This window comes from Cyclopterus lumpus, chromosome 5 (assembly GCF_009769545.1).
Source record: "Cyclopterus lumpus isolate fCycLum1 chromosome 5, fCycLum1.pri, whole genome shotgun sequence".
In the NCBI taxonomy this organism is placed as follows: Eukaryota; Metazoa; Chordata; class Actinopteri; order Perciformes; family Cyclopteridae; genus Cyclopterus; species Cyclopterus lumpus.
In genome coordinates, this window is record NC_046970.1 from 27,831,606 (window position 1) to 27,854,600 (window position 22,995).

Below are 22,995 nucleotides of genomic sequence, written 5' to 3' on the forward strand. Positions count from 1 at the left end.
TGGAGGGATTTAAGAGACTTATTAGAGCAGCCTGATAAGGAGTTGCAGTAATCTAGTCTGGAAGTAACAAACGCGTGAACCAGCTTTTCTACATCTTTTTGGGACAAGATGTGCCTGATTTTTGAAATGTTACATAGATGAAAAAATGCAGTCCTTGAGATTTGCTTAATGTGGGAGTTAAAGGACAAGTCTCGGTCAAAGATAACTAGAGATTCTTTACAGTGGTGTTGGATGCCAGGGCAATGCCATCTACAGAAACCACATCACCAGATAATTGATCTCTGAGGTGTTCAGGGACAGTAAAATAACTTCAGTTTTGTCTGAGTTTAACATCAGGAAGTTGCAGGTCATCCATGTTTTTATGTCTTTAAGACATTCTTGAATTTTAGCGAGCTGGTTGGTCTCCTCTGGTTTGATCCATAGATATAATTGAGTATCATCTGCATAGCGATGAAAGTTTATGCAGTGTTTCCTGATAATATTGCCCAAAGGAAGCATATATAAGGTAAATAAAATTGGTCCAAGCACAGAACCTTGTGGAACTCCGTGATTAACGTTGGTGGTCATTGAGGCTTCATCGTTTACAAATACAAATTGAAATCGATATCGTCAATAATGTCCGGTTCAAGGGTTTGCACCCTTGAACCGGACATTGTTGTACGATACAGTCCTGCCTCTCGAATCTTATTGCTTAAATAAAGTAGCTCAAAATGGACAATACAAGATATTCTCAAAAACACTTTGTAAATCCTAAATTAATGGTCTCGATCTCTAGTATCAAGTCTTTTTCAACACAGCATGAGGTGAAATGAGGGTCCATTTAGATTCAAACAGACCATAAAGCAGGGTATGCTTTTTGATCATAATTCATAATATCAGTTCACAAACCAATGTGTGAGGTCACGATGACGATGGCCACTTCTTCTATACAGTCTGGATATAAATCCGGCAGCATCATTGTTGTCTACACACTAAATATACAGTAGTCTTAAGTATTCACGCGCCTTCGGGAAACCGAGTGTCCATACAAACAGATCCCCTCCCCCCTTTCTTCCAGCTGTACATCCAGACGACGACGCTGACCATCTCCATGAACCTGAGCGCGTCCGTGGCCCTCGGGATGCTCTACATGCCCAAAGTCTACGTCATCATCTTCCACCCAGAGCTCAACGTGCAGAAGAGGAAGCGCTCCTTCAAGGCCGTCGCCACGGCCGCCACCATGTCGTCCCGACTCTCCCACAAGGTCAGCGACCGGCCCAACGGTGAGGCCAAGACGGAGCTGTGCGAGAACGTCGACCCCAACAGTAAGTCCAGTCTCTTCATCCGGAGTTTGAAAGTGTAAATATTAACGCCACAGTTACATATAGGCGTTAAATGAGCTGTAAAACGTAACAAAGCATGTTTTTATTTTACTCATCCAACCATACGTTTGTTTCACCTCCTGGACAGACTGGATTTTAACGTGAAATTGTGTGGGATGACATTTAATTTAATTTGTCCTTCTTAATACCTGGACTGCATTGAAAACATATTCCTCAGTCACATTCAGCCTCTCTGAGAGTCTCATGTCTTCTTTCAGTGACTTCCATCAAATGGAGCCCATAACGAGGTCGTACATTCAAACTGTTATAGTCTGGGAGAATTTCTGAAATATGCATTGAAGGTTTTTTGGCATAGAAATGTAATTGTGTCTCTTTGAAGCCACCATATTTAGCTCAGTGGGGCTCCATCTTCTAACAATCATGCTTGATTTAAAAAAATAGAAAATAAACATGCACAAAAAGGAATTGTTGTAGTCCTGCTCCACAGGAAATCAGGATTGTAATCAAAGAAGTTAAAAGAAAGAAATGAAAAACCTTCAATTTAAATGTTCAAGAACAAAAGAAAAGTGCACAAAGTGAATGACATTGCATGTGATCAAATGACCACTTTGTCGCAGTTCTCTTTTGGGGGCTCACGGGGACAACTCACCAAATAATGTTCTTCTCCCCCGACAGGCTAATTTCATATTGTATTGGAGGTAAGAGCAAATGAATCTTCTACTTCTGCTTTGCTGTCCTGACCGAATATATTTTGAGTGGGAATGTTAAGTTACTTCCACAGCTCTTTATCGCCGTCTTTGAATTGACGCATAACTTTTACATGAGGAGGGAGAGACCCGCATAATATGACTATTTGAGTCTGTCTCCGCATGCCATTTCTGGCTTCAGCAGAACGTTTGACCCCCACAACCTCCGGTTTTACTGCACAGTCCTCAGGGCGTAAACGGTGCATGCGGCGACCCCTTCTTCAGCAGTGAGCGATATTGCGAGAGATGGGGAAGAACACATAAGCAGTTGAAATGCATCGTTTCTTCATCGAACGAGAGGAACCAGGAGAAAGGGAAGTCAGAGAGAGGGAGAAGTTGGGGAGATCCTCCGGTGTCAGACTCTGGACCTCAGCATGTTTCACTATTCAGAGTCAGTTCACGGTAAAGGAGACGCAGCAGACTGCAGCTCAGCCGGGACTCCCTGAAGACCCGCAAAGACCATTTGTCCACCCCCCTTTCTCATTTCTCACTCCATTTCTTTTTTTCTGCACTCGTTCAGCCCCCAACTCTCTACTTTCACCACTCTTACCACACTGTAATAGCTCTCAGTCACTTATGATGGCTTCATCTCTCCTTCTCTCTCCTTCCCCTCCTATACTTCTCTCTCTCGCCGCTCTTCAAAGGCCAAATCTCTCTGATTCCGCTCTCAAAAGGCCTCTCAAGCCTTTCTCCAAAAGCTGATTCCTGATACAACAAAGGCTTCTCTCTTAAAACCCAAATAGCTCTGAGAAACAATCCCTACAAGCAGTACTCGCTCCCTTTTCTTCGCCTCGCCTGCAGCAGTGAAATTCCTTGGCTACATTTATTTATTTCGGAGGATTCGGCTTTTTCCGAACACACATGTGACACTACCTTCAAATCCCTCTTTGAGGAATGAATGTAGAAGAGCAGCCGCTTCGGTCATGTGTGGTAGAAAAGTAAATGTAGTTCTTAAAGTAAATAGAAAATACATGAAAAAGCTTAATGGGTTTCAAATGTGTATTTTATACAAAGCAAATTTCACCAAACTTCATGTAGCAAGTCACCCATCAGCTGAATTAATCTGGTTCCCTCCGGCTGTGTGAACCCAAAGTTAACCCAAAATTGGATGCGATTCAATTGCAACGAACGGATCAAAAGGGTAGTTTAGTCTAGTGGGTCCCAACCTAGGGGCTCGGGCCCCTCCAATGGGTCTCCAGATAAAACAGAGGGGCCGCGAGACAATTAACGGGAGAGAAGAAAAAAAACAGATCTGATATATTCAATTCAGTTTATTTTGTATAGCCCAAGAAACCTTCAGGAAATCTGTTTTCTGTTTTCCTTTGGATTTTAAAAAGTAGTCATTTAGTGGGAGAGGAGAGTAAAATAAGCGGTTCGGTGACACTTTCAGGCCTTAATATGCATATTATGTGTGCATTTCCTCTTTCATCTGCCTGCCGTGATTGATGATGGGCTTTTTGGCTCAAAGCCATTTGTCACTGGATGAACACCGAGGGCCAAGTGGTGGCCAGTAGAAGGGGGGGGAGGGGGTACAGCTGTAGGGGGAGATAGGGAGGCGGTCATAACTAAAGCAAACGCACGCCGCCCGTTCTCCTTCTCATCAAACATCTGAGGGCCATATTTTCATATCGCCACGACCAACCAGCACGAGCCTCGACCTTGAGATTCCGAGATAGCGGTTTGGTGTTTGAGTGAAATCGGGTCGTTAGATCGATGGAAATGCTCGCGGCAGAAACGACAACAAATAAATGTGTAAAACGTCAATAAACCAGAATCACTGCAAAGATGCCAGATCAAATTTAAGTGATAACATTTTAGGTATGTGAGCGTTCTTCCACTTGAAACAAGTACATTCTTTTGACAGCAAAACACACACAATAGATACCGTGTGTGTATTTTGTGGGCTAGTTGTATTTTTCTGAAAACCGAACCAAAGTGCGACTGAAAGCTGAAAATAAAACATCAATATCTTTATAGCTACTTAAATATTAAAGTCTTTCGGCAGGCCAACTATTCAGATTCAAGCTTAGCTTGGTGTAAATAGGCAAATAGCTGCTTTGTGACTCTTTTCAATCTACCAGGGGGCGACTCCTCTGGTTGTATAGAAGTCTTTGCTTCATGTGTTTTTTATAGCAGCATTCTCTCTACTGACCACCAGGGGGCGACTCCTCTGGTTATATAGAAGTCTATGCTTCATGTGTTAAAGCTGCATTCTCTCTCCTGACCACCAGGGGGCGACTCCTCTGGTTGTATAGAAGTCTATGCTTCATGTGTTAAAGCTGCATTCTCTCTCCTGACCACCAGGGGGCGACTCCTCTGGTTGTATAGAAGTCTATATAAATGACTCTACTTCTCTTGATGTATTCCCTCAGTAAACATTGTAAACATTAGTTTTTGGTCTCAATCTCTAGTTTCAAGTCTTCTTCAATACAGAATGATGTTCATTTAGTAAATTATGGTCATTTAGAGTCCGACAGACCATAAAGCAGGGGATGCTTTAGAGGGGGGCTACACAGTGATTGGCAGGTCGCTACTAGAGTGTTATCCAGTCTAGGAGTGGTCCATGTTTTAATGTCTTAGGACTTTAACCCTTTCACAGGGTGTGTTTTCAGCTCGTGAAAGTTAATTGTATCATTTTTGTCCCCAAATAATTCAGTGCACGGTTGTACCTTCTCGACAATCAAAATGCTGAACTCGAGGTCTCAGGGTGGTCAACTTCTCATATACAGTCTATGGTCTGGAGAGTGTATTTATTAATCACCTGGTTCTCTGGTCACTCCGTGCTGGTAGTTGCTTTTGCACAATTAAAATATGGCCCTCAACAAAAGAGAATTCCCACCAAAGTTTAATTTCATGTTCTTTCATTTTGGACATTTCTTTGTTAGTTTTATTCTTTCTTTTTGGCTGCAGATGGTTTTTTTTGCTTTTGAGTTATGACCTCTCAACACACTTTGTAAAAAGAAGAGAAGCTGATTCTCTTTTCTGATCTCAGGCACCTCAAACACACCGAGCTGCACGACCCTTTGAGAGTTCATAATTCATTTACATCAGTATAGAACTTTCACAACATTAACCTCCAGATAAAAAACATTTGGACAAAAAACCTGCCTGTTTTGTCTCCTTACTTCAGGTCCGGCAGCAAAGAAGAAGTTTGTGAGCTACAACGACCTTGTGATCTAACGGCGTCAGAGCCAGAGCCTGGAAAGAGTTGTATTTGGGGATGTCTGGTCTCCTGCCCTGCTGGATAAACAACAACAACAACAACAAGAAAAGGCAGAGAGGGAGGGGGGTGGGGGGAGTATGTTTTATTTTTCATCGTTGTTGTTTAGTTCTATAGTCTCATGTGCTTCATTGCCACCAACAGACTGACGGATGCTGAAGCAAAGCATTGTGGGATTTTTCCTCCGGGACTTTTCGCTCGGCCTAAGAGAGGCGAAGTAGACGTGAGGATGTTTACGGAGAATTAAATTTAAAAAAGGCAATTTAATGGATCCTTTGATGGAACTGAGGACAAACATGGCGAACATCATTGCAGCCTCGTTGGGGGGGGGGGGGGGGGGGGGGGGGGGCCCTGTTGATTCTCTCTCTGCCCTTGATGTCAAAACGAAGCTGCGGCGGCACACGCACGTGACCTTTCTACAGAGTCCGCCTCCTCTTGTCTTTTAATATACTTCCAAACTGCAAGTGTGCTTCTTTATGGCTTATATGTTACTTTGGTTGTTGGGGTTTATAGGCGACGATGATTATGATGTTGATGATGAATCTGTTTTGCTCTTGGCTTCTTGGATGCACTATGTTTATTTTTAATTTGTATTAAAGCCATATTCTTCGCTTGGAGATTTTTGAGGGCTTTTGCTGACCTGGAATCTGATTGTTGCCACAAAGAAAACAAATGGTCCTTAAAAATGCCTGAAAACTGGTTTTGTCAATCAGCTTCTTGTTGTGAGTGGCGCACAAAGACCCTCTTGTTCAGTCACAAGTACCGGGGTTCTCAAAGTCTGACACTGCCTTTATTTCTCAATTTAGCCAAACAGTCTCCATTAAAAGAATGCTGAGTTATTTATCAGCAGCGTTAATGTACAGACAACGATCGCTGGATTACTTCGATATTAAAGAAAACTTAAAAAACATGCAGATTCACTGCAAGTTCTGCAGTGAAAGGAAGCATCTTTTTTTCTTTTATGAGTTCTAAGTGGATTGATGGAGATGTGTCTGTGACGCTCATCAGAGATTAAGCATATCCCCGTCAGTGCGAGTCACACTTAATCTAATTATGCGCGTTATCATGTCTGTGGTCAAGAAGCGCCAGATTTTTTGGGGCGCAGATTGTAGCAAATTGGGTGCCGAAGTGTTGTGAACGTACAGGAAACAAAAGAAAATCGGGAATTTTGTGGCTTAATAGGTGTTAATTATATATGTTTCTTTCCATCATCTGCAACTTCTGTGTGAACAGTTGCTTCTATGTTATTGTTTTTTGACCTGAATTATCTGTTTTAAATGCACGGATTTGTCCGTTCAGCGGCCAAATCACATGTCCTGTAGTTCAAAGTGTCTTCTCCTGACCTGTGTGTTGCTGCATCTGCACAAAACATACTTCCTGTTGCCACAACACCTGCATGCGCATTCCCTTTCACCTCACACATCTTACCTCACGGGGTCCTGACACCGTGTCATCAGGGCTAAAATGGACGGAAAGAAATCTGATTGCCTCTGTGTTCTCTAAATTACGAGACCAGGGACGAGTTCTGAAACAACCCATTTTCTTAGTAATAAATCTCCCCCCCAAAAAAAGATGGCGGGGGTGACATGAGAGGTTCGCTTTTCTGCTCAAAAGGTTTTAACGTTATGTGACGTTATCAGTCATCTATCGTGGTAATAATAATTTTTAAAATGTTTAAAAGAAAGAAAATCTGATTCCTCAGCGGACACAAAGCCACAAAAAAAATGCTTAAAATAAAAGCCGTGTTTTTGTTTGAACTGTTTGACTTGTTTGTGGTCCCATGATGAAAGCATCCACATCCCAACGTGTGTGTTCCTTCTCCACGAGCACACACACCAGGAATTCTCCAATATTTTGTAGGTGGATGATGCTGATGATGCTGCTGATGATGATGATGCTGATGATGCTGATGATGATGTTGACCCTTAACTGTGTTGTAGCCGACTTTAAAAAAGAACCCTCTTCACCGGGCTTGTGCCGACTCTGGTGTTTTCGTGGACTCTGGTACGACTGATAAGGTGTTGATGTCGAGGTTGTCAATGCATGCCTGATATGTTTAATGTTGAATCTGAAAAAAAACAAAGAAAAAAGACGGAAAAAAAGTTACAAATAAGGAATTCCTCACAACACAGTTGATTCCCTGTCTGCTCTGAATTGTGCTGTTTTTTTTTTTTAATTTCCTTTCTGTTTGTTTTTCCCACCGATACTTTCTCACACAGCGGAATATGGCTTTGATTGGTTTTCTTATTTTCCTGGAAACTACAGGAAATGGAGAAAAAGATGAATATATATTTAAAAAAACAGAAATACTTGTTTAAAAAAAGGAAGCATGGATGTTTTCTACTGTTTGTACTCGTTCTATTCATGTTGCCCTTGCTGCTTATGTGCCAATGTTGTGGGAGAGATTTTACATTTGGCCACTCATGCAACTATTCTGTGGTGTTGTCCAAGAATGTATCGAAATGAAATAAAAAAAAATATTTGTTTATTTTTTTATATACATTCCCCCCGAGGAAACACAGTTTTGGTACTCGTGTCTTACTCACTTGAATTGCCCTGAGAGGTATTTGATTTATGTCACACCTGCATCAGAACAATCAAACATCATGTCACGACTTCTTCTTCCCTTTTTATTTGCTCAAATTAAGATTTAACACGGTGGAGCAAATGGCCACTTGAGAAACTGTTGGGAATAATATTTTTTTTAAAAGAAGACATTTCTGCACTGAATGGGTGATTTTCAGAAAATGAGCCACTCGATCTCAATTCCTGAGAAGCTTGCTTTTTTTCATTAAATATCATCAATAAAAATAAACGTATAGATCCTGAACGAGCGGCACTGTGCGAGGAAAATCTGAACCCTACATTAAGATAAGTTTCATGAGCAGAATCCTGTGAAAGAGGACCGGGGGGTGTTAAAAGAGTGCATCTCCTTTGCCTCTCCCACTCAGAGACATACAGACTGTGTTGTTATCTTAACGATGAAATTAATTTAACTAATACGGACAAAGATGGGTTTACTTTGGAGTTAGTTAAAAGCAAAATGCGTACGGAAGAAGAATGCTTGGGTAAGTTTATTTTTTATTTATTCAATTTCAATTCAATTCAGTTTATTTTGTATAGCCCAATATCATAAATCACAACCTCCTCTGAGAGGGCTTTACAAAATTCCCAAATAATAGAAAAAAACCTATAGATGTCATGTGTACAGATGGACAGAAGCAACAGATGTCATGTGTACAGATGGACAGAGGCAACAGATGTCATGTGTATGGACAGAGGCAACAGATGGCATGTGTATGGACAGAAGCAACAGATGTCATGTGTACAGATGGACAGAAGCAACAGATGTCATGTGTATGGACAGAGGCAATATATGTCATGTGTATGGACAGAGGCAACAGATGTCATGTGTACAGATGGACAGAGGCAACAGATGTCATGTGTATGGACAGAAGCAATAGATGTCATGTGTACAGATGGACAGAAGCAATAGATGTAGATGTCATATATGTCATGTGTATGGAAAGAGGCAACAGATGTCATGTGTACAGATGGACAGAGGCAACAGATGTCATGTGTATGGACAGAGGCAACAGATGTCATGTGTATGGACAGAGGCAACAGATGTCATGTGTACAGATGGACATAATTAACAGATGTCATGTGTACAGATGGACAGAGGCAATATATGTCATGTGTATGGAAAGAGGCAATATATGTCATGTGTATGGACAGAAGCAACAGATGTCATGTGTATGGACAGAAGCAACAGATGTCATGTGTATGGACAGAGGCAACAGATGTCATGTGTATGGACAGAGGCAACAGATGTCATGTGTACAGATGAACAGAAGCAATAGATGTGGATGTCATATATGTCATGTGTATGGACAGAGGCAATAGATGTCATGTGTACAGATGGACAGAGGCAATATATGTCATGTGTATGGACAGAGGCAACAGATGTCATGTGTATGGACAGAAGCAATAGATGTCATGTGTACAGATGGACAGAAGCAATAGATGTAGATGTCATATATGTCATGTGTATGGAAAGAGGCAATATATGTCATGTGTATGGACAGAAGCAACAGATGTCATGTGTATGGACAGAGGCAACAGATGTCATGTGTATGGACAGAGGCAACAGATGTCATGTGTATGGACAGAGGCAACAGATGTCATGTGTATGGACAGAGGCAACAGATGTCATGTGTATGGACAGAGGCAACAGATGTCATGTGTATGGACAGAGGCAACAGATGTCATGTGTATGGACAGAGGCAACAGATGTCATGTGTATGGACAGAGGCAACAGATGTCATGTGTATGGACAGAGGCAACAGATGTCATGTGTACAGATGGACAGAGGCAACAGATGTCATGTGTACAGATGGACAGAAGCAACAGATGTCATGTGTACAGATGGACAGAAGCAACAGATGTCATGTGTACAGATGGACAGAAGCAACAGATGTCATGTGTATGGACAGAGGCAACAGATATCATGTGTACAGATGGACAGAAGCAATAGATGTAGATGTCATATATGTCATGTGTATGGACAGAGGCACTATATGTCATGTGTACAGATGGACAGAAGCAACAGATGTCATGTGTACAGATGGACAGAAGCAATAGATGTATATGTCATATATGTCATGTGTACAGATGGACATAATTAACAGATGTCATGTGTATGGACAGAGGCAACAGATGTCATGTGTACAGATGGACAGAAGCAACAGATGTCATGTGTATGGACAGAAGCAACAGATGTCATGTGTACAGATGGACAGAAGCAATAGATGTATATGTCATATATGTCATGTGTACAGATGGACATAATTAACAGATGTCATGTGTATGGACAGAGGCAACAGATGTCATGTGTACAGATGGACAGAAGCAACAGATGTCATGTGTACAGATGGACAGAAGCAACAGATGTCATGTGTACAGATGGACAGAAGCAACAGATGTCATGTGTACAGATGGACAGAAGCAACAGATGTCATGTGTATGGACAGAGGCAACAGATGTCATGTGTACAGATGGACAGAAGAAACAGATGTCATGTGTATGGACAGAGGCAACAGATGTCATGTGTATGGACAGAGGCAACAGATGTCATGTGTATGGACAGAGGCAACAGATGTCATGTGTACAGATGGACAGAAGCAATAGATGTCATGTGTATGGACAGAAGCAACAGATGTCATGTGTACAGATGGACAGAAGCAATAGATGTATATGTCATATATGTCATGTGTACAGATGGACATAATTAACAGATGTCATGTGTATGGACAGAGGCAACAGATGTCATGTGTACAGATGGACAGAAGCAACAGATGTCATGTGTACAGATGGACAGAAGCAACAGATGTCATGTGTACAGATGGACAGAAGCAACAGATGTCATGTGTATGGACAGAGGCAACAGATGTCATGTGTACAGATGGACAGAAGAAACAGATGTCATGTGTATGGACAGAGGCAACAGATGTCATGTGTATGGACAGAGGCAACAGATGTCATGTGTATGGACAGAGGCAACAGATGTCATGTGTACAGATGGACAGAAGCAATAGATGTCATGTGTATGGACAGAAGCAACAGATGTCATGTGTATGGACAGAGGCAACAGATGTCATGTGTATGAACAGAGGCAACAGATGTCATGTGTATGGACAGAGGCAACAGATGTCATGTGTACAGATGGACAGAAGCAATAGATGTCATGTGTATGGACAGAAGCAACAGATGTCATGTGTATGGACAGAAGCAACAGATGTCATGTGTACAGATGGACAGAAGCAATAGATGTCATGTGTATGGACAGAAGCAACAGATGTCATGTGTATGGACAGAGGCAACAGATGTCATGTGTATTGACAGAGGCAACAGATGTCATGTGTATGGACAGAGGCAACAGATGTCATGTGTATGGACAGAGGCAACAGATGTCATGTGTATGGACAGAGGCAACAGATGTCATGTGTATGGACAGAGGCAACAGATGTCATGTGTATGGACAGAAGCAACAGATGTCATGTGTATGGACAGAAGCAATAGATGTCATGTGTACAGATGGACAGAAGCAATAGATGTCATGTGTACAGATGGACAGAAGCAATAGATGTCATGTGTACAGATGGACAGAAGCAACAGATGTCATGTGTATGGACAGAGGCAACAGATGTCATGTGTATGGACAGAGGCAACAGATGTCATGTGTATGGACAGAGGCAACAGATGTCATGTGTATGAACAGAGGCAACAGATGTCATGTGTATGGACAGAGGCAACAGATGTCATGTGTACAGATGGACAGAAGCAATAGATGTCATGTGTATGGACAGAAGCAACAGATGTCATGTGTATGGACAGAAGCAACAGATGTCATGTGTACAGATGGACAGAAGCAATAGATGTCATGTGTATGGACAGAAGCAACAGATGTCATGTGTATGGACAGAGGCAACAGATGTCATGTGTATTGACAGAGGCAACAGATGTCATGTGTATGGACAGAGGCAACAGATGTCATGTGTATGGACAGAGGCAACAGATGTCATGTGTATGGACAGAGGCAACAGATGTCATGTGTATGGACAGAGGCAACAGATGTCATGTGTATGGACAGAAGCAACAGATGTCATGTGTATGGACAGAAGCAATAGATGTCATGTGTACAGATGGACAGAAGCAATAGATGTCATGTGTACAGATGGACAGAAGCAATAGATGTCATGTGTACAGATGGACAGAAGCAACAGATGTCATGTGTACAGATGGACAGAAGCAATAGGCGACTATGGGTCAGTGGTTAGCATGCCCGTCTTTCAATCAAGGGGTTGGCAGTTCAATCCCCGACCTAGTCGATGTGTCCTTGAGCAAGACACTTAACCCTGTAGCTGTGTCTACGGTGTATAATGTAAAGTGTCTTTGAGTATCTAGAAAAGCACTATATAAATTAAATGGATTATTATTATTAGATGTCATGTGTACAGATGGACAGAAGCAGTAGATGTCATGAGGATAATAATTATTATAAATTATAATTATTATAAATTAAAGTAAAGACCGCTGTAACGCTTCTCTGTTCCCGACTTGAGTTTCCCAAAGCACAATGACGGTAACAGACCAGCATCGATTCCTTATTTATTGCTCAGCTCTTTTATGCTGTGTTCACACCAAACGCGGCGCGAATTTTTCGCGTGTCCGGATCCCATGTAAAGTCAACGTACAGACGCGTTTGACGCAAATTCGCGTCGGGCGGGGCGGCGTGAATTTTTCGCCCGAGTTGAAATATTTCAACTTTGGTGTTGGCCGTTAAAATTCGCCTCGGGCGATAGCCAATCAGCGTTGAGATGATCCGCCTGTCACTGTGCCGCCGTTGTTGAATCAGACAAAAATGGGAGGACATCGTAGCGGTTTGCGGACCCCCGAGCTCTTTAATACAGCTACAGGTTAGCCTGATGTAGCGCTGGAAGCGGCAGTCATCCAGACGCAGTTCCTGGAGAAGATGGTGAAATTCACCGAGCTGTGTGCGGCGACGGGTGATGTTATGAACCCAAATACGACGGCTGATGTTCCGACGTTTGTGGTATTTCCACAACAAGTACAGAGTAGAAATAGTGACTATTTCTTTCATGGCGGACGGCGGAAGTTCTAACTTTTTTTACGGAGACAAACCGCGGAGATAAGCCACAGAGATAAACCACGCCCCCTTTTCGCGTCAAACGCGTCTGTGCATTGACTTTGGGATCTCGACGCGCGTTTGGTGTGAACACAGCACATCTTGTCGGGCATCGAAACTCACGCCAGTAAGTTTGGTGTGAATGCAGCATTAGGCTGTTTGTGTGCACTCTCCTGCAGCAGAACACGGCAGGCAGCGTTGAGATGCTCCGCCTGCCTGCCTGGCTGCTGCTGCTCTAGTAGCGCTGGAAGCCGAAGTTATCGAGACGCAGTCGGTGAAATTCACCGAGCTGTGTGAGCCTCGGGGTGATAGATGTTCCGATGTTTATGGGATGTTCACAACAAGTATAAAGCAGAACTAGGGGTTATTTCTTCCGTGGTGGATGGCGGAAATTATAACTGACAAGCCACACCCCCTTTTCGCAAATGGTTGCGAAAGACACGAATGAACACAACTTGTCTGACGAGTAAACTGACGCGAGTAAAGCGTTGTGAATATTCGCAACGAGTTTGGTGTGAACGCACCATTAGCCTTGCAGCGATTACTCCATCAGCTGATTGGGGGCGGGCACGATGAATAAACCAATCAGAGGCAGTGCAGTTCTGTAAGTCAATCACAGCTCATTGCCAATCTTTTAAATATGTTCTCCTCTCTGCTGCTGTCAGTTGTGGTTTCAGCTCAAACCGATTGACCCTCTTCCAATCAGCGTGACAGCAACTCTTCTTCGACACCACCACCAGTGTCTGGACTCCATGTGGGGATTCTGCCTTTGCAGATATCTGCATCTCTACCCTTACTTAATTCAGGATGGAGTCCAATCGCCAAAAGACTTTGCACTATTTCAATATACAATTGTAATAAATTATTGTTAAACTCTAAATACCAGTCTCTCCTGATTGAACTACAGCTGCGCTGAAAGTGGTAAATGACATTATTGTTGCTCTTGACAAGAAGCAACATTGTGCATCACTGTTTATTGATCTATCTAAGGCATTTGACACAGTTGACCATGATGTTTTAAGGCTGAGGCTCCTTAGTTTAGGGCTCTCGGAACAAGCGGTTGCTTGGTTCAGGTATGACGATCTATCCTCTGTAAAGGTGTGCCATAAGGCTCTGTATTATGTCCACTTTTAGATATAAATAATCTGGACCAAAATGTGGTTGACACTAACTGTCACTTTTATGCTGATGACTGTGATATATTGCTTCCTTATGCTCACTGTCACAAATACCAGGACAGAAATGGGAAAAAGGGCTTTTGTGTCCTCTGCACCCTCATCATGGAATATGTTGCAGACTAATTTAAAACTCAAAGAACTGATACAATTTACTGCTTTTAAATATAAAATGAAAGAAATAGACGCAGGTTCCCAAAAATGTCAATGTTTCTTAAATTAACTCGGTTATGTCACTGTCTCTTAACTTTTAGTTTATTTTAACTTGTTGCTGCCTGTCTTGGCCAGGTCTCCCTCAAAAAAAAGATTTTTAATCTCAATGGGACTCACCTGGTTAAATAAAGGTTTAAATAAAAAAATATGAACAAAAGGGATGTTTCAACAATTAACATACTGTGTGGAAAAGTGTTTTTTTGTTAACGCCTTTTGTTAGAGTTGTTGTGTCTCTTTGTGATTTGTTTGTCTCTTTGTGGTCCTGTTGTGTCTTTGTGATTTTGTTTTGACATTTTGTGTGTCTTTGTAGTTGATTAGTGTCTCTTTGTGGTCACTTTGTTTCTCTTTGTAGATGATTAGTGTCTCTTTGTGGAAACTTTGTCTCTTTTTTACACTTTATTTTTGTCTTTTAACCACAGATAGAAGACATATATACAGAAATGAAAAACAAGTAAAAATAACAACAAAAAATAAAGAAGGGGGTCTGGTTTGCTCAGTCCTCTCAAAAACTTGATAAATCCTGATAACCATTCAAGCATTCTTATCTTTTGTTATCGTTGACATGTAAACACTGTCCATTTCGCCCACTTCTCACGACGTTGCTCCTCTTGAGCTCTTATTCTGTGAGTTAACACCTCCATATCATATATATCAGTCACAAGAAACTGACGCCTTTTAAAGAGCAAGAAAGATCGTGGATGGACAGGTCAAACAAACAAAGGACTCTCACATACGTAAGTTATTAAAGACATTGTTTGCACGTATCGAGCGGAAACTATACCTTTCCTGTGAAGACCAAAGTTTATTTTGAAAAGATGCAAGCAATGCATGAAACTGACAAGTCGTCCTGCTCCAGTCTTTTAAAGTCATTTAAAAAAAAAAAAAATGCATAGTTTTAGAATTGATTTAATTTGTTATTTCAGGAATGTATTTGACTCAAATGTGTCTTTTTATTTTGGTGAAAAGTTGTCCCTCTCTTGTGCATATTTTCTGAGTAGTGTGCAGAGAAGTGGTAGTGGTGAAACGCTGCCCCCTACTGGTTTGGAGCAGGTGGACAGATCTTACACATTGCACCTTTTTAAAAGGAGGTGTCGCAGTGTTCATATCATAATTAAACTAAACTGGTTTAAAGCCCGGAAACCGGCGGATTGCTCCCTCCAGGTGGGGGCAAACTGCCTACCCCAAGCGAAGGAGTTCAAGTATCTCGGGGTCTTGTTCACGAGTGAGGGTAAGGTGGAGCGGGAGATCGATAGGCGGATCGGTGCGGCTGCAGCAGTAAAACAGGCGCTGTACCGGTCCGTCTTGGTGAAGAGGGAGCTGAGCCGGAAGGCAAAGCTCTCCATTTACTGGTCGGTCTACGTTCCAACCCTCACCTATGGTCACGAACTCTGGGTCGTGACCGAAAGAACGAGATCTGGGATACAAGCGTCCGAAATGAGCTTCCTCCGTAGGGTGGCCGGGCTCAGCCTTAGAGATAGGGTAAGGAGCTCGGACATCAGGGGGGAGCTCGGAGTCGAGTCGCTGCTCCTTCGTGTCCAAAGGAGTCAGCTGAGGTGGTTCATCTAGTCAGGATGCCTCCTGGACGCCTCCCATTAGAGGTTTTCCGGGCACGTCCAACTGGTAGGAGGCCCCGGGGAAGACCGAGGACACGCTGGAGGGATTATATCTCCCGGCTGGCCTTGGAACGCCTCGGGATCCCCCAGAATGAGCTGGAAAGTGTTGCGGGTGAGAGGGAGGCCTGGGTCGGCCTGCTGAACCTGCTGCCACCGCGACCCGACCCCGGATAAGAGCTGATAATGGATGGATGGATGGTCATCACATATTAATCTACAAATCCATAATTTTTAGTTTCCTCAAACCTTTTCCTTTTTTTCTCTTTTTTGGTCAGCAGACATCCGTCTCTTCTTCTGTTAACCCGTGCTGTATTATCTTCCCTTTTTCTGTCACAATTTTTTTTTTAAAGAACCCCGATAATGACATATATTTCAATATTTGAACGTTTAATTTGGAGATAAGCCCATCCGCCGTGGCAAGGCAATTAAAAAACGTGAATGGAAATGACCGGTTTATCTTCACAAGGCATCGAAGGGCGGGTGAAAAAGTGACGGCGCCACAGAACATCATTGCCGCAGGAGGAACAAAAGTCAGGGATTTGACATGGCAACAATAAAAGCTGCGAATATATGGAATGGAAGTTATTGCTCTATGGTGGGGTATTTGGCTCCCCGCTATCGGAGTTGTTACACTTGATGAGGTTCTCTACGCTATCTGCTGAGATAGCAGGTGTCAATGGAAACCAATTTGAGGCGTCCAGAGCAAAGCAAGTTATTAACCCTCCTGCTAAAGAACTGTATCCTCCTCTCTCTCTCTCTCTCTCTGGGAAGAACGAGTGAAAGAGAAAGAAAGACAGCAGAGCCAGACTGAGCCGCTCAATCTGCAGTTTCAGGATTCTTTTAACATTATGGATAAAGACTGAGAGAAACTGAAAGCTTCCCAGAGACTTGTGTCCTTAGACATCATTTTCAAGTCTCTTAGATTGACATTTTGTAGCAATAAATATTCAACGAGGTCCAGTGAGAGAGAGTTGCCTCATGCAAAGGTCCAGAACATCACAATGACATCTAACTTGTGCTCTGATTTAGTCCCATGTGTATTGAAGTAGCCCACCAGTTGTATTAACGTCTGTATAAAGTCAACAACTGGCTGTCAAATCAAATAAAGAAAGTTAAAATGAATAATATTTTAATATTTATTGACGATTTAAAATTGAACTGGATGAACTATAAATCAAAACATACTTTAATAATAAATAAATGGTTTTCTCTCATTTGAAGTAAAATAAGAGATGCACTGAAGAATAAAGAAACTAAATGTGCATTTTGTCCCGCAGTGCGGTCTCTGAACATAGAATGAACATATAAGAGTCTGTCCTTTCTAGGTTCAAGCCTGTGCTCTCGCTCTCTCTCTCCCCACTTTGATCTTTTTGGAGAACGCCATAAAAATAACTTATCCCACTATTGGTCTCTCTCACTCGAGTTGCGACGCTTATCGGAATCAACACATGTGATTGGCTGAGTAGCGTCCCATGATGTGATGTAAAACGATTAGTCAGTGAGTTTCCTGGAACGCTGAACGGACGCCGTCATGTAGTACGCAACTTCCACAGGTATTTTAACACAAATGACAATTTCAATTCAATTCAGTTTATTTTATATAGCCCAATATCACAAATTATCCTCTGAAGGCTTTACAATCTGTACACATACGACATCCCTGACCTTTGACCTCACATCGGATCAGGAAAAACTCCCCAAAAATAACCTTTCACAGGGAAAAAAGGGAAGAAACCTTCAGGAGAGCAACAGAGGAGGATCCCTCTCCCCGGATGGACAGATGAATAGATGTCATGTGACCAGATGAACAGAGTTACAGAGTTACATAAACACATTACATGAATATGACAATGTATGAATACTAGTAGTAGGCATGGACCACAATCTAGACCTCCACAATCAATGAAACAGAAGGAGGTAGAGAGGAGGGGGGCGGGGCCAGGGTAGGACATTTTTTTCGGGGGCAATTGCCCCCACTGACTGAAATCCAGGGGCATTTATAAAAAAATTTTTGACTTGTGAAATAACATTTAACCTTTATAATAAATATACTTATTTAGGCTTACAGTGTATGAGCAAGTGTCATCAAATGACAATAAGAAGACTATTAGGCAGTAGTCTACGGATTCAAAGTGTTTTCTTAGATTTCTTTTAACAAAAAAAACAGAAATCAGACAGTCATATTAATTTGTATTCTTATTTCTTTGTGGTTATTTATTGTTATTACATTTTTTAAACAACTATTAACAATTATAACTTTTTCATATATGCGGGGCTACTCGTGGTTCCTAGAGTCCTAAAAAGTAGGATGGGAGCCAGAGCCTTCAGTTATCAAGCTCCTCTTTTATGGAAGCAGCTTCCACTTTCAGTCCGGGAGGCAGACACAGTCACCTCATTCAGGAATAGACTTAAGACTTTCCTCTTTAATAGTGCTTATAGTTAGGGCTGAATCAGGTTTGCCCTGGTCCAGCCCCTTGATATGCTGCTATAGGCTTATAGGCTGCTGGGGGATGTTTTAGGATACACTGAGCACCTATCTCCTCTTCTCTCTCTCCTTATGGATGAATTTACATCTCTCCATTGCACCTTATTAACTCTGCTTCCTCCCCGGAGTCGTTGTGACTTCACGTCTCATAGGGTCCATTGGACCTGGAGGTGTCTGATGCTGGTGAGCCGGCCTCCTGCGTTGGCCCTGCTATTTTTGGGGAGTTTTTCCTGATCCGATGTGAGGTCAAAGGTCAGGGATGTCGTATGTGTACAGATTGTAAAGCCCTCTGAGTCAAATTTGTAATTTGTGATATTGGGATATACAAAATAAACTGAATTGAAATTGAATATAACAATTTAAAAAAAAACGTAATAAAAGATAGATTAATAATAATAATTAATTCAATTCAATTTACAACCAATTTTTCAGAAAATTAAAGATTGAACTGCCAACCCCCTGATTGAAAGACGGACATGCTAACCACTGATCCACAGTCGCCCCACAACTATAAACTCTCTAGTGGGGCAATATGGTACTACAAGCTCCTTAAGATATGATGGTGCATCACCAATCAAGGCTTTGTAGGTGAGGAGAAGAATTTTAAATGTGATTCTTGATTTTACAGAGAGCCAGTGCAGAGCAGCTAATACAGGAGTCATGTGATCTCTTTTCTTAGTTTTTGTGAGTACACGAGCTGCAGCATTCTGGATCAACTGGAGGGACTTAAGAGACTTATTAGAGCAGCCTGATAATAAGGAGTTGCAGTAATCTAGTCTGGAAGTAACAAACGCGTGAACCAGCTTTTCTGCATCTTTTTGGGACAAGATGTGCCTGATTTTTGAAATGTTACGTAGATGAAAAAATGCAATCCTTGAGATTTGGACAAGTCCCGATGAAAGATAATTGGGTTCTTGCCAATATCGTCAGAATCAGAGCCCAAAACACTCATTTGGATTTTCTACTTTTTTTTGTTCTTAACTTCCTATTAAAAGCAAATGGAGCATCTGCCAGGTGATATTTAGTTTTCTCTTGACCGTATGCACCTTGAATGACTTACTGTGCTGGTGTTTAGCATGCATATGTAAATGTCAGAGCACCTGCTGCTTGTGCACCGTATTGACCCAATACAACACCATTAGTCTCCTTCAGCAGCTCAGCGAGAGGGGAAGACATCCGGGAACAAATCACTGCACAGATCGGACTAATTATCTTGACAGAAAAAGGGGTGAGAATGTTGGACCAAATTACTTCACTTCTCTTTCTCACCTGGACTTCAACTAATTTGCTCCAGACTTCACAAATAAAAAATATTAAAGAAAGATACTTGTTCTTTAGTTCTGTGTCAACACTGACTTTTTTTTTTTTTTTTTTAACAAACAAAACCAAGAGGAGGAAAGAGGAAGCCATACAGATAGACAGGTGTCTTATTGAACGTCAGCCTCTGGTTAAGAGTCACAGAGAAATAACGGTTGGCATTAATAGTTGTCTATCATAAAAAGTGACAGAGAAATGGGACAGGAAACGGTTTATTTAAGGTCTCACTTCGAGAGGACGGTGACTGTGAGGTTGTGACTCAGGCTGAACACTGCCATGCAATTGGTCCAAAAAAAGCCTACTTTGTTTATTTATATGTGTACACAGAAGAGCCGTTAAAATAATCACCCGAAATTGAAAAGTCTTCCTTTACGAGTCATACAAAGCAATACGTGATGATTGATGGTTTTACTTGTAGGTTATCTGTTAAATTGAGCCATTTGTTAATGGAGTGGGTCAACGGCCCTTCAGAGTAGCGGACTTTGGTCTTTGGGTTAATGGGCCTTTCGGACTATTGGCTATTTGGGTCCAGCAGGAAACTTTTCAAACTATTGGGGTATTAAGGAATAACCAAACAGGTAAGCGGGGAAAGCGACCCGACGTTGTAACGACACAATCGGACGTAGTTAAATTTCTACATTGTTCCCACGGCACACTTTTCTCAGAGTATACGCCTGCTGTATTTCAATTATAAAAGCAGTAATAAAGTTGTGTTGTTGTTGTTTTTACTTTTTATTTATAGATTTTTTTCTAGTAACAAAGAACGCGACAAAACATTGTAAATGACAAAAAAGATTAAAATAAATAAATAGATGAATGAAGAAAATAAAAAACAATAGGGGGTCAACAATCGCTCTTTACACTTTTTAGGACCCTTCTTTTCTGGTCACTTAATACCTTGAATGCTATCCACTTCTCCCAGCGCTGCTCATGGGTCCCTGATTTTAACCTTAGAAAATGAGTCATTTTTTCCATATTGTGTATTTCCTCAACAATGTCCAGCCTCTGTCTTTGGCTTGGGGGGGTCACTTTTAATCCAGTTCCTTGTGATGGCCTTTTTAGCTGCCAGTATCAAGATTTTATATAGATAATTGTCTTTCTTATGAATTAGATCACCGTGTATTAGTCCCAGATAAACGATCCGTGGGTCCCTGGGAATCTTATAGCTTAAGATCTCCTCCAGAGTCTGAATGACTTTGTCCCAGTATGTTTGGAGTTTTGAGCATGACCAACAAATGTGTGAGTGGTTGGCATTCATCTGCCCACACTCTCTCCAGCATGGTTTCTCTATACCTAATTGTTTATATTTTGTGTGTGGTGTAATAAAAAAGCGGATTAAGTTCTTCCAACCAAATTCTTTCCATTTTCTAGAACTAGTGGAATTCTGTTGCATTGCACACATGGAATGCCAATCACTATTCGACAGTTTGATGTTCAGTTCTACTTCCCATTTCAGTTTTACATATAGTGTGTTACTTCCGATTCGTTTTTGTAAACTACGTTGAGGGGGTTTGTTTGTAGGCACCTGTCAACACTTCGATCACTTCATTACCTTCTGCTGATATTCCTTTTTTAATTTCTGTATCGTAGAAGTGTCTTAGCTGTAAATATCTGAAGAGGTCCCTGTTTCCTAAATTAAATAAAGTTGTGTTTTACTGTAATATTTTTGACCACAGCGTGAACATTTGATTTGGCCTCATCATTAGTATGTAATCACCTCATAAAACAACCAGGATCATTCTCTAATGGAACTGATGGGACTGTTTGCCTTCCGAAAAGTGTTTCCAAAATGACAGGTTTCTATCTGACACTATAGTTAAGCTGTGGTTAAATTATAGGTACTAAAACAAAAATGTAGAGTTCAGTTGAGACAGTTGAACTAAACAGATCTGTCCAGGGACTGATATTGGTGTTGATCCATCCACCCAGCCCTCCATTCCCACAATCTGTTGTGAAACATGGCGGACTGCTCTCTCTGTTGATATGAAAGGATCAGTCCAAGCTAACAAAAACACAATGATTTGTAGTTTCAGGAGATTATAGACGAATGAAAACATTGTATTGAATATTGTATTCCATACAGGGGTATTCAACTAAAATTCAGCAAGGTCCAGTTAGAGAGAATTTCCTCATGCAAAGGTCCGGATAGCTCAATAATGTCAAATTTTGTGCTCTATGATTTTTGAACGTCTGTTCAACAACTGACAGTCAAATTAAATAAAGAAAGTTCAATTGAATAACATCTGAACAATATTTATTATTACAGATTTCAAATGTAACTGTAATAATAACTGCATTATCTTCTCTGACTCAAAAAAAAAAAACTACGTATGTTTAGAAACATGTTTTTAACTGAATTGTCCTGCATCTTTAATTTCAGTTTATTTGAGCGTCAAGAGATATCAATCAAAAGAGCAGAGATATTGTGTTCTTGTCATCTAAAAAGAGAAATGTGTGTGCAGGTAAATTCTTGGTTAAAGGCTCTGGTTAAGTCCACTGTTCCATCTATCGGGTCTCCTGTCGTTCCCGTCTGTCTGAATATGGCAGTCGAGTCGAGGGCGGGGCTTAACGGAATACATACATGTGATTGGCCGAGTAGGATCACGTGAGATGATTAACAACGCGTGCAATTGGTCGGTGTGTTTCCTGGACAGCTGAACGAGAGCCATAAAGGCTAGAAAAGCTGCGCAGGTGAAATAGAAGAGATCCATGAACATTTAACAATTCTCAATTATCTATCGGGTTTCAGTCCAGGGTCCAGAGACAACGGCGATTGGGTCCAGACCCGCACCGTGGTCCGCCCGTTAGTGACCCCTGCCATACATGCTAAAGATCCCCCCGACATTCTACACACTGGCCCTTTCAGTGAAACGATGTCCACTGAAAACATTAATGACTGAATGAATTTAGTCTGTTGCCATTCTAAACTCTTTTCTGCAGCTAAGTGAAATGTTCACCAGCACAACAGAGTTTATTTAAAGTCAAACAAACAATATTTAGTACCCAATCCATCTGGTGACTATAAATGTAGGAGCCCAAACCGAAGAGACTCTCTCATCAGCCTCGGCAATTAATCAGTGCTGTCGCTTTCAGTGGTCCCCAAAAAAACCTTGGAAAACCCACATGGCGTTTAAGCACCACGCATTGGGCTCCACACACTTTATGTTTCTCGAACATTGATATTGACAGAGTTTCT

The 22,995-nt window shown here is 41.6% G+C and overlaps 1 protein-coding gene across 1 annotated transcript in view; it reads left to right on the plus strand.

The window, feature by feature from the left end:
- The window catches only part of LOC117730698 (metabotropic glutamate receptor 7), a 172,987-nt gene extending 167,739 nt beyond the window's left edge, over nucleotides 1-5,248 (plus strand). Inside the window, exons 9-10 of the mRNA XM_034532561.1 lie at nucleotides 1,058-1,313; nucleotides 5,208-5,248. Of these exons, the coding sequence (XP_034388452.1) occupies nucleotides 1,058-1,313; nucleotides 5,208-5,248 (297 nt within the window). The remainder of the gene's footprint in view (nucleotides 1-1,057; nucleotides 1,314-5,207) is intronic.
- Nucleotides 5,249-22,995: the final 17,747 nt, after the last annotated feature.